Below are 12829 nucleotides of genomic sequence, written 5' to 3'. Positions count from 1 at the left end.
ATCATGAAAAAAAACAAACTACTTTGCTTCTATAAATTGGATTGTCTCTATATAGTTTTGCTTCTATAAATTAGATTGTCTATATAAAGTTTCATTCTACATTACTTCTGTAAATTGGATTGTTTAATTATTGATACTAAAAAAATGATATCCAAGAAAAATGCAAGATTAAACTGATTTTGATTGAAGTGGGTTGTTGAACTGTGAACATCATATATATATATATATACAGTTGGATGCAATAGTGTAGGGTTTCATTGAAAAGTATATAAACATGAGATCATATTGAAAATGTTAAAAAGTTTAGGGGCTTTAAAAAAAAAAACACCTAAACACAGAAATCACTGTCAATGTCAGTAGCTGTGTCAGGATGTAAACAATGTTGGCTGGAAGGAAACTCATCGTTTCTTTAATAATTTTGTCGTAAAGAAAAATAAAATACTATAGAAGATAAACATCAATTTGAAAAAGTTACTCTGTTTTATTTTTATACAGTACTTGGCTTTAAAAAATGTAAATTTATTTTTAAAAATTGTATTCTATTTAAATAATTAAAATACATATGTTTTTCATCTCTATCCTTTATAAGATGAGTAAAATTAATAGTGTCAATGTGCCTATCTCTTTTTTTTTTCCATTAATTGACACTATTAAATTATATTATTGACCATTTATCTCAAAAACTCTTTAGAATTCTTTCTTCTATTTTCTTTTTATTTTCTTCTTCTCAATTATATTTGATTTTCACTAGGTTATATATATATATATATTTGTATAGTTACATTTACATAGATCTTTTTTATATACGACTTTCAAACAATTCGATGAGTGTTGAAGAAGGTTTTTGGTTTCTTTCGAAACAAAAACAATGTTTTAGTCATGGTGGAACGACAAGAACTGATTCATGTAAACAAGACAAGGTCTTTTTAACACCCAATTATAAAGCTCTGACCTTTGAAAAAGCAGTGAACAACAAGGCAATGCATCTAGTTTCACAAGGTCTAAGCTATATTTGTACTTCAAAATAGAAAACTTAACTAAACTAAACCAGTTTGTTCTGTAATTTGATGCAGGTTTTTTTGCAGGTCCAACTCTCATCTGCATTATACGATGGAATAAAATCTTCTTCTTAAACTATGTAAGTAATCTCCAAATCCTCTGTATTTCTTTATTTTGTTCTGTTTCGAGTTTATTAAGGACTGTTGTACGCAACTAGCTAAACCAAAACCAAATGTAACCGATTGAAATTGCATTCTGAAATCTATTTCACATAGTTGTTTTTTGTCACCAAGTTTAGCACATAGTCCACATCCCACAATTAAACACAAGCCAAAACCAAACAAAACAAAAACCAAATTAATCTAATTAAAAATTACATTGAAGAACCCTGAATCAGATTGTTGTTTCCTTCACTTCATGCACTTGAGATTTTTGTGCATCAGAATCTTTTTGCGTTGGAGAAAGTCTTTTAAAAGTTTTCTTCCAGCCACGTTTCCAGCTTTCTCGAGCAACCGTGAGCTCACTTAGTTTCTGATTCAACCGTAATATGATCACAGGTAAAGCTCCATGGTGATCTTCTCTCACTGTTTCAAACATGTCTCTGCGATATAACCTTTCAACGCATCTGTAAAACTTCACACCAAGATCTTCCACTCTCATCTCTTCCCTCATAACTCTCTCCACACTTTCCACTGCACTTCTCAAAGCACTCATCAACATATCCGCCTCGTACATCTCATCTTCGCATTTAATCATCTCTTCTTCGACTCCGGTTAGCACCTTACCTCCCTCAAAATCATATCTCTTCACAACACTGTACGTGTTGTTCAGTACCGGGTCTGAGACCGGTGACCGTAGCTCCTCGGGGATAAGCCTATAGTTAGGTGTCACTCGTCGTTGAGGATCAGACCTTTTCCTTTTCTTCAGAGGGAGGTTCGTATCCTTTGGAGACAAGATTCTTTTCTTATTCTTTACCTCCAAGTTGGTCTTATCCCATTGCGAGTTCTCCTCAACTTCAACCCTAAAGTCAGGACATGTTCCAATCTTTGGATCACCAAGTGTGTCTTCACCGTGTCGGGTCTCTCCAACTTCATCTTCTTGTTCTTCTTCTTTGTCAGTACCGTTGGCAAATCGTATGAAGCGATGATAAAGACTCTTCTTTTCCTCGATCAACACTAGAAGATTTGTCACGAATGTGCCATATCCGATTCTATGGGACTGAAACTTTTTGCACAAGGAAGTGTAAAGTCTCATCTGCCTCGGACTTAGCGTCTCCTCGATGGCCTTCAATAAGTCACTCAACTTCTCTTTCACCTCTGAATGGACTTCCATCTTCCTCTCCTTATCGATGCCATGATTTGTAACATCTTCTTTAGGGTTATGACCATATGGTTTAACCCTAATCCGTGGACCGGTTCTTGCGTTTTCTTCTATCGTCTTCTTCTCATCAATCTTTGCATCACGAAGATTGTCTTTTAACCTAGAGACGAGACTATTAAATTCAGTCTTTCCGATTATACCGAACCTAAAGTCTTGAGTCGAGGATCTAAACTTTGTCTGTTCCCATGGATTCAGTGTCTCAGTCATCTTGAGCAGCGCATCAACTTCTTCCATCGTCTCAATGGCTTGCGTTCCGGAATTATCCATTGTACGTTGTTTGTTTACAGAGAAACAAAAAATAAAAGAAGAAGAAGCTTTAGTTTCTTGACAGAGAGAAAAAAATAACAAACTTTGAGAATTAGTGTAAAACACAACACGGCTTAGGGTTATTATATAGAGAATATTTCCATATCTGAGGTTTAATTTCCTTTTTGTTTTTGAAGTGTATCTTCTCTTCATTCAATGATGATGATACGCGTTTATTAATCTAACCGTTGGGGATTTTTCCACTAATTGTAGTTTTCCTTTTTGTTTCCGTGTAGTATAATATATCAACTATGTATCTATATAATTTAATCACAGTTAACAAAAAAAAACACTAAATTGCTCTCCATCATTAGCTCTCTCGATCGTCATCTCACATTCATCAGCGACGAAACTCTTCTCTCTAAGTCTCTGTGTTCAAATTCACTAACGCTTCTGTCTTTGTGTCTTTGCAGGCTTTATTTGATTATCTCTCATCGACGTACGAAACTCAAACTCTTCTCTCTGTGAAACATGAATGGTCCAAGCACATATATGAATTGCTTCCTCCTTTGCGGAAGAATGTAGTTAACTGATGCAGCTGAAGAAAGCTAAGTGGCTCCTGAACCAATATAATCTCCGCTTATATGTACCTGTCTCAGACTATATATGACTAGCTTTTTGGCAATGGCTATAGGATATGCAGATGCAAAGTGAATCTGCGAATGAGTCTGAGTTTGATGACATTGAAGACGACGAAGATGATGAGTGAGTGAGTAACTTTCAAACCTTTTTAGTTCCTCCCTCTCATCTTCTTTATATTTGGTATTATTCTGAGGAAACATGAAAGACGTATTTCTCTTAACGTTTGCTACATAGTACAATAACTCTCTCTAAATTGTTTGCTTAATTAAGCGTTTGGTCTCTCATCAAATCATTCTCTTTGGGTTGGTAATAAGTGGGATTGTTCTTGTATGATGGCAAACTTAATTTTTGGTCATTTTTTTTTTATGAGCCAGACCAGAGGAACTTAGAAATAATAATGACCCCTTTAGCTTTAAAAGAAGGGGAATTTGGAGCGTAGAGGAAAAAAATAAAACATGCCGAGTTGCTGACATTAGAAAGAGACTTTGGACCAGCAGAAGTTATAAAACAAACAAAAAAAGATTTGGCATTTTTTCCATTATAGCTCCACCTGGAGAAGCTACGCAACACCTATAACCATTGGAACGAAAGAAAAAAAAAAATCAGTCTCTTATCTAAAATTGTGTAACAAAGAATAAAAATTAGGGATAAAGGAGATTAGATTCACTTGTGGATGGAGAATTTGAAGTTGAAAAGGAGGAAGACGTACTTTGTAGAATCAAAGAGCATCAATCACTATAGAATCAGTTTCATCTTGTTACACTGTGAGCACGACGGCGATCAAGTTTTTGTAATGGAACATTATCCTCCAAACCATCTCACCGGTCTGCACATATAGAATTAGAAGAACCATTGTTAATTTGTACGAGTTAAAGTAAAAACCATAAATAAACCCCAAGGACTTTATACCTTTATTACTTGGCCGTCAAATCAGATGAGAGTAGAAGAAACACCATGGAAACACACAAAGTCCTCCACCGATCCTCATCATTCTTCATACCATCTCTGATCTAAAAATCCAAGTGAAAAAGTGTTGATAAATAGATAACAAGAAAATCCCAAAAGTCTGAACTACAGCTGCATAAGTGTTGATAAAGGTGGTGTCCACAACTCTAGGAAAATTATTGGTTGAGTAAACTTGAAACAGAACAAAACAGAGAAAGGCAGAGAGGATTTTGAGATTAGTTACAGATCATGAAGAGAATTTTTCCATTGGATGAAAGGGAACCTTATAACTCCATCTGGAGAAGCTAGCAACACCTATAACCATAAATAAACCCCAAGAACTTCATACCTTTATTACTTCGTCGTCAAATCAGATGAGAGTAGAAGAGACAGCATGGAAACAAACAAAGTCCTCCTCAGATCCTCACCTGCAAAGACACCAAAACGACACCTGCACCATATTAACGATTATAAGAACCATCGTTAGTCTTGTTAAGTCTGAAATAAGAGCCAAGGTTCAAACCATAAATCCCACATGTAGAAATCTAAATTTAGACTCACTTATGGATGTAGAAATTTGAAGTGGAAAAGGAGGAAGACGTATTGTATAAAGTAAAAGAGCATCAATCACTATAGAATCAGTTTCATCTTGTTACTCTGTGAGCACGCACGCCGGCCAAGTTTCTGTTATGAAACATTATTCTCCAAACCATCTCACCGGGTCTGCACATAGAAGTAGAAGAACCATTGTTAAATTTGTAAGAGTTAAAGTGAAAACCATAAATAAAGCCCAAGAACTTAATACCTTTATTATTTGTCCGTCAAATCAAATGAGAGTAGAAGAAACATCATGGAAACAAACAAAGTCCTCCTCACCTGCAAAGACACCAAAACGACATCTGCACCACATCAACGATTCTAAGAACCACCCATCATTAGTTTTTTTAAACCATAAATCCAAGTGAAAAAGCTTCTTCATACCTCTTTCGTTAAAACAATTGAAGATGTCATATTGTTTAAGCAAAGATGAAATTCCTGCAAGAGAAAATAAAAAGGAGTTACTCCATAGATTGATAAAACAGAGTCATTAAGCTATGAGACTCAAAAAGCATCAATCATCCGTAATAATGTGAACCATATAATATATATCTCTCGTCCATCCAATCCATATATAGAAACAAGAACAAACAAAACCAAAGTATCAGTATTCGCTTATGGATTCAAAACCTTGAGTAGTCCGAGTCTTCTTCATCAATCTTCAAACCCATCTCTGATCTGCACACATATATAGAGTTAGAAGAAGAAACCATCGTTAATTGTCAATTCGGAATTTATTAAAAAGAAACCTAATAAAAAGAGAAAACCAGAAAACAAACCCTAAATCCCCAAATATTTAATCGAAACATCTCCCCGACCGACCTGCACATAGAAACAGAATCATCATTAATTTGTAAGAGCCATATATTAGTGAAAACCCTAGAAAAAAAAAAAAAAACCCCCAAGAAAGTTGAAACCTTTTTTTACTTTGGTCTTCGTCAGTCAAATCAGATGAAACGCCATGGAAAAAAACAAACAAAGTCCTCCGATTTTGAGAGTTAGAAGAGAAGATACGGTGATCGTACGTTTAATCTTACTTACGTGATGGTGAAGACGATGATTGTATACCATTGACTGATGTCGCTGTTGTTGTGATTTCTCAGAGAGAGAGAGATATTTATAAACGGGCCAGATGTGTTTTTTTTTTTTTATGTTGTTAAAAATAAATATAAAAGAGAAAAAGGACCTTTTTTTTTAATTTTTATTTACATTAAAAAGAAAAAAAAAGGAAAATTAATTACTCAAATCATATACAGACAAGAATGAGAGAATTTACTTATATAAGAGAGAAAAAAGGAAATATTTGACACGACAATTTTAATTTGAAAGAGAAGCCAAGAGAGAGGACTGGGTTTTAGGGTCTCTTCGCTGCAACCTATTCTCCTTCGTTTCTTCTTCGACGTGATTCGATTCTCACACTACTCTTTCGCAAACAAAGACATCGCTTGCCAGATTAGATCTCATATTCTTTAGGTTTCTTCGACGGGCTTACGTACGGTTTCAACCGAAGAGTAGATTTGATCGCTTGCCAGATTAGACCTAGTTTGGGGTATTATAGGGCTGTAAATTTTGCAAACTATAAGATTTATTATCGCTAGCGCGCTGAAGATATGGGTATGGATAAGGAGAATACGAGCCCGCTTTTATTTGACTTCTCCAAAAATTGCTTTAAAGTTGCAAACCTTACTGATGAAGAAACCATTCTCAACCCTCCTCATCCTGTAAACGTTTCCAACTTAAAAGATCGATATTTACTTGGGGAACAATTAGGCTGTGGTCAGTTTGGTGTCGTCAGAGTATGTTCTGATAAGTTCACTGGAGAGAGGCTTGCTTGCAAGTCCATCTCTAAAGACACACTTGTTACTCAAGACGACATAGATAGTATCGAACTCGAGATTGCTATTATGGCCAAGTTAGCTGGGCGGCACCCAAACGTTGTGAATCTTAAAGCGGTTTACGAGGAGGAAGATTCCGTGCATCTTCTGATGGAACTATGCGCAGGCGGTGAGCTTTTTGACAGGATCGAGAAATCTGGAAAGTATTCGGAGTTCCATGCTAGGGTGCTCTTCAAGCAATTGATGCAAGTGGTCAAGTTCTGTCACGATAGCGGTGTTGTCCACAGAGATTTGAAACCTGAGAACATTCTTATGGCCACAATGTCTTCTTCATCTCCTATCAAACTGGCTGATTTTGGGCTCGCAACCTTTATAAAGCCTGGGGAAAAGTTGAGCGGCACAGTTGGCAGTCCTTTTTACGTTGGCCCTGAAGTGTTGTCAGGGGGATATTATAACCAAGCTGCTGATGTATGGAGTGCAGGCGTTATTTTGTACATTCTTCTCAGTGGAGTACCTCCCTTTTGGGGACAGACTGACTCAGAGATTTTTGATGCTGTGGGGGCTGCAGATTTGAGTTTTTCTGAAGAGCCATGGGACCATATAACTTCATACGCCAAGAATTTGATCTGGGGGATGCTTTGTGTTGATCCTTCCCAAAGGTTAACAGCTGATGAAGTACTAGCTCACCCGTGGTGGATGGAGCAATTATCTGAATCAGGATATGATCAGGAGGATGGGTTTGGCTGTGAAGGATTGGAGAATGATGGTGGATGCTCTTTCTCCACACAATGTGTATCTCGAGAACAAGATTCTAGCTTTAGTAGCATGGCACAATTAGATTGCAAATCATCATTCTCGTCTTTCTCCACACAATGTGTATCTCGAGAACAAGATTCTAGCTTTAGTAGCATGGCACAATTAGATTGCAAATCATCATTCTCGTCTTTCTTACCTGCTGCTGATAACAACACACTGCCAAATTCCGGTTTTGGTGGGTTTTCTTTTGATGGGAACCAACCCTCAGCTGGAAAACTTGGAGACTCAAGCCCAAAGAGGTCACCAGATTCTTCTTCACAACTTGATAGGCGTGAGGAAGCAGGGGAGAATCAGACGGAAGCAGCAGGAAAGTCAGAGACGAAGAAGGGAAAGAGGAAATTAACTGGTCAAAAATGTCAGGACTGCACAGCAAAAAGAAAGAAGATAACTGTTATCAGTAGTAAAATATTGTATGTACTCTGATTTTGTTCCTGCTGTATAAACCAATAGAGTGTGGGTTCCAGTTAACTAAAACTACTTAGTTGTGTAATGTAATTAAATTTTCTTTAACACTAGCCATATTCTCTCATAACCAATCTTTAAGTTTGCTATTCATTTATTAGCTTCATTGCTAAATCTGCTTTCCCCACTTTCCTCAAACCATTGATCATCATTGTCCAAGGCAAATGGTACAAGACAAAAGGAACAAAAGAGTTTAGAAAGTGTAATGAAAAACCTTAGTGAGATGAGGGACTACGTAATTTGGAAATTTATCTGGCTGTACAACGTATCCTCCTGCATAACACCATGTCACAAAAACTTAGAGAAAGATAAAACGAACTCTAGAAAACAGATGCAAAAAATGTATATCATACTATTATTGGTCAAGATACCATATTCTTTAGGTGGAAAGCTAACAACTTAAACGCAATCATGACAATTATATTTATCTAGAAAGATTGAGCTCCGACCAGTTCAAGCTACACCATGTCACAAAAATTAGAGAAATGTAAAATCAAGTATAGAAACAAATGCAAATGATGATCAATAATTTGCCAAAATGGAGTTAAAGCTGTTAGCTTTCCACCTAAAGAACTAGGCTGCTAGTATCTAAAGCCAGCCATGTCAAAATCCTGATAACAACTGGAGCATGAAAACCAAGTGTTTAAGTTACACAGTGAGACCTCTACAAAACCAGAGATACAAAAGTTGAAACCTTTTCTCCTAAATAAATAATAATCTAGTATCTAAAGCTAGATTCCTGAAACTTGGATGACAACAGATTTGACTAAAGTTGCATATATGATATATATCTAAGGATTCAAAAACAACTTGGTGATTAACACCAAGTAAACAACATTCAATTATCAATTGTGTTAAAGCTGTTGGCTTTTCCACCTAAACTAACTATTGGATAGAAATGAGTTGAGTCTCAACTGGAGCATGAAAGCCAAATAATCAAGGTTACACAGTGAGAGAGAGCTCTACAAAACCAGAGATACAAGACAAAGTTGGAACCTTTTCTGGTGTGGAAACCATGTAGCAGGGGAGAGAAGAAGCTCTCTTTCTTCTGAATGATCTTCCAATCCCCACCCATTAACAACCCTTCTATCGTCGTCATCCTCCTCCTCCTCCAAATTTCTCAATCTAACCGATGGAATTAGTCAAAAATAACAGATATGTATCAAATCATGAGAAAATGGAAGCTTGAGAAGAGAAGAGAGGACGACGACAATGGCAAGTGTGAAGTGGTGAGGTTGAACTGAAGAAGACAAAAAAAAGTTGTTAAAACGAATCGTTTGGTGTGGAAAATTGTTGTTTTCAGGAAACTATTTGACTCTAAATCAATGAAATGGAAAATATAGGGATCATTTTTGCAAATTAGATTTCTTTGATTTACGCAACCATTTTTGTTTTCAGCTTCTTTAAACACAGATTCTTGATAATCATATACAGTAGAACTTCTATAAATTAATAAGGTCGGGACCATGAAATTTTATTAATTTAAAGAGATTTTAATTTATCGATAAATTAATAATTATTGATTTATCGATAAATTAATAAAATATTAATTTATGAAGAGATTTTTAATTTTCATAGTTTCATAGTTTTCTTAATTTATAATCTTGTCTATTGTAATTGCTAAGTTTAGAGTTTAGGTAAAAATAATAGATGTTAGAAGTTTAGAGTTTAGAAGAAATTTCTACTAGCATTTATGGTAATGATGAAGTCGAATAAGATATTGCGGTAATTTTAGAATCAATTACATATAAAGAAGCAATTATCGCATTTAGAACTCTTCGTAATTTTTGGATGCGATTTGAGAAGACGACAATGAAAGATATTAGAGATGAGCTCCAATAAGAATGCAAATTCAAGAATATGCAAACAACAATAGAGTCATATTTCAGTATTTTACTAGATTTTCTTAGATATATATATATATATTAATATTATTTGATTATTAATTTATGATATTGATGGGACTATATATTTTTACATAGGATTTCTAAAAAAAATATTATCTTATTAATTTATCAAAATGTATCATTTTTTACACCGGCCTAACTCGGGACCGCAAAAATTTATTAATTTATAGCGAGTATTAATTTAAAGAGTATTAATTTATAGAGGTTCTACTGTATATAAAAGTAACGTTTTGATCTCTCTTTATTGGTTGATTTTCATTTAATACTTTCTAATTTTTTTTTGTTTTCTAATTGTTTCATTGCTTTAAATAATATTTAAAACTCAATTAACACAATACATTTAATTCATACATTAAAATAAAATTATAACTGAAAATAAAATAAATTATGTATTAATCATATTCTACCACTTAATTTTATTCAAACACAATAAATAATATTTGTAATTCCAATAATTCTAAATGTAACTTCCATCAATTCTTATCATATAAATAAGCATTGTCTCATTCTCTCATATTGACATTTTTTACTTTCTTATTTTCACATTCTCTCATTCTCTTCCACAATATCTCAAATCATTTTCTTTATGTATTCAATTTCTTATCTTTGTTATATGGGTTACAAAAAACCAAATAAAATATCATTGTAAAATTTTAATGCTAAATTTTAATTTTAGAGACTACATGATATATATATTTTACATTGTTTTTATATTTAAAGATTCATCTCTATTATCTAATTTGGATTATCATCTTATAAGTAATCATTCTCTCCTTCTCTCTCACCAATATCAAATGTTGTTATATCTAATATGTGTTGTAAGAGTTTGATTCTATATTTTAATTTAGAAAGTATTATATATAATTAACATTGTTTTCAATTTTTATTTTATTTTTATAAAAATAAAAAATTTCTTTTATATTTCTTGCATTTCTAATCTATTCATATTTATTTTTAAAATTTCTATAGCTAAATTTAAATTCACATATGTTGGTTTTAACAAAAAATCAAGTTTTTAACAAAAAATCAAGTTTATTTGAGAATCTGTTTTAAAAAGTTTATCTTCATTATCTATTTTAGATTAGCATCTTATAAGTTATTATTTTTCATACTCTGACAATATTCACCACACAATAAGGTCATGAAGTTGAAAATATTCATCTCTAATTCTCTATTATGTACTCTAGTTATCTCACATATTCTTGTATCATTTTTAATAATTTAGAATGATCAATATAATTATCCATTTATAAAGGCTATTTTATTTTGTAAAGTCTATTTTTTTGTGATCCAATAGATAAATATGTAAAGATCAATATAATATTTATATTATTTAAGATTTGAGGTTTTTGAAAACAAAAAGAACTTAATTATAAAAAAAATTGATTTTCTTGATTTAAGCAAAATGAAAATAGTGAAATATAGAAAATATATAATTATTAAAATACCATTTAACTAAAATCCTCTAAAGATGAAACCATTAGTATGAAATCTAGCACTATAAATTAAATTGATGAGTGAAAAAAAAAACAAAAGGATTAAAGTTATTCTTGGGGTTTTAAAAAATCTTTAGATTGAAGTTCATATAATTTAAAAAAAAAAAAACTAATTTAGTTTGTCACTTCAAAATTAATATTTTCAATTTGGAATATTATGTGTGAATGTTGAGTTTATATCAACAAAACAATCAAAAAGTGTAAGTTTAAATTTTGATTGAGCCACTTGGTATTCCTTTTCTTTTAAGTCAAAAATAAAATAAAATATTTATTTATAATTAACCCACTTTTAAAGGCATTTAACCCCATTTAACTCAAATGTAACTCCTACCCAATAATTTTACATTCATTTCTCCAACTAATATATTTATCTTTCAAGAAAAAATGTTTTTGGTAAAATTTTAATATTTTTTTAATTATTTTAATTGCTTTAAACTTTGAAATGAGGAATATTCTATATACAATAATTTTATATGTAGTTACTAAATTTTTTGATAATTTTATTTGATTCAATTTTACTATACTACAGTCTTATGTTTACAATGTCATTAAGAAAAAAAATCTTTAAATCAATGTTTAACCTCTATAAAACATGATCATAAACATAGATTCTCTCATATTAGGAAAATGTTTAAATTTCTATATTATTATTTATATTAATATAGATAATCAATTTGTACTAATTTTTGATTTATAGTATTGGTTAATTTTTGATTTATAGAAAAGTTTATATATTTTAAATTTAGTATATTTTGAGAAATTGCTATAAAATTTTTTGAGATTCATTCATTAGTATAATTTTTTTGAGATTATACATTAGTAAAACAATATTTTAGTTTAAGAAAATTTAAGAAATATAATCAAAACTATTATGCATACAACCACGCATTGCGTTGACTAATTAACTAGTTTGAACCAAAATTAGACAATTTTAATCATTATTTTTGTTTTGAGGAAGACGAAAAGAGTCTAATCCAATCATGGGTAAGTCGAAAAATCATTCCTTTTGATTTACTCGATACTCATTTCTGCAAATTTCAATCCTTAGTTTATCTTCTTTGATGCATGTAATTGAATCGGTGATTAGTAACATTTTTCTTTGTTTTGAGATAACTATTGAATTGGATGATTAAAATAAGTTCAAGCTTTTGATGGGAAACAACCGGAATTAACCTCAGCTGGCTTCTCATCAACTGGAGTTCCCTCCATGCCAAGCTTTACCTTTTTTAGCCCATGCCCACCAACAACACAGAACCAGGCCCGGCCGTGGCTAAAGCCCGTGAAGCTGGTGCTTTAATCATCACGAAAATATATAGGTTTTAAAGGCATCAATATTGAAAATTGTGTTGTGGTGTGTTGGTTAACACCTGTTTGAAAGTCATAAATGTTTAGAGTTCAAAACCTTATTTGATACATCTTTGTGTTTTCATTTTACTTTTGTCTTTAGAGGTTCAAAAAAAAAATTGCTTTAGAGGTTCAAAAGAAAAAATTACTTTAGGCATGA

At 32.5% G+C, this 12829-nt stretch overlaps 2 protein-coding genes and 1 long non-coding RNA gene across 11 annotated transcripts; 1 reads left to right on the top strand and 2 right to left on the bottom strand.

Annotated features, from left to right (window-relative positions):
• Positions 1 to 1392: 1392 nt before the first annotated feature.
• LOC147949261 (uncharacterized) lies at positions 1393 to 2646 on the bottom strand. The gene has a single exon (XM_087470744.1). The coding sequence runs from the start codon at positions 2644 to 2646 to the stop codon at positions 1393 to 1395; it is 1254 nt and encodes a 417-aa protein (XP_087326870.1).
• Positions 2647 to 3652: 1006 nt separating this feature from the next.
• On the bottom strand, positions 3653 to 5945 carry LOC104736297 (uncharacterized). 9 transcript variants are annotated; one of them, XR_759560.2, is made up of 10 exons: positions 5727 to 5945; positions 5589 to 5631; positions 5440 to 5487; positions 5194 to 5247; positions 5018 to 5111; positions 4774 to 4935; positions 4562 to 4663; positions 4177 to 4277; positions 3977 to 4093; positions 3653 to 3837 (listed from the first exon to the last, which is right to left on the bottom strand). It is a non-coding gene; the product is annotated as an uncharacterized LOC104736297 (long non-coding RNA). The 9 variants fall into 9 exon arrangements; XR_015583899.1 differs by having other exon boundaries at positions 3935 to 4093; positions 5018 to 5088; XR_759561.3 differs by having other exon boundaries at positions 5018 to 5088.
• Positions 5946 to 5986: 41 nt separating this feature from the next.
• On the top strand, positions 5987 to 7989 carry LOC104756383 (calcium-dependent protein kinase 11-like). The gene has a single exon (XM_019231311.2). It carries the CDS (start codon positions 6420 to 6422, stop codon positions 7881 to 7883), a length of 1464 nt encoding a protein of 487 aa, XP_019086856.2. The 5' UTR covers positions 5987 to 6419; the 3' UTR covers positions 7884 to 7989.
• The last annotated feature ends 4840 nt before the right edge of the window (positions 7990 to 12829 follow it).

The sequence above is a fragment of the Camelina sativa genome, chromosome 2, assembly GCF_030686135.1.
Source record: "Camelina sativa cultivar CO46 ecotype springtype chromosome 2, ASM3068613v1".
NCBI classification, from domain to species: domain Eukaryota; kingdom Viridiplantae; phylum Streptophyta; class Magnoliopsida; order Brassicales; family Brassicaceae; genus Camelina; species Camelina sativa.
Note: the sequence above shows the minus strand (reverse complement) of the source record. Positions and strands in the feature narration are given on the sequence as shown.

Excerpts from the sequence above, each read along its gene's own strand:
- LOC147949261 (XM_087470744.1), bottom strand. The coding sequence starts at position 2,646 with ATGGATAATTCCGGAACGCAAGCCATTGAGACGATGGAAGAAGTTGAT.
- LOC104756383 (XM_019231311.2), top strand. The coding sequence starts at position 6,420 with ATGGGTATGGATAAGGAGAATACGAGCCCGCTTTTATTTGACTTCTCC.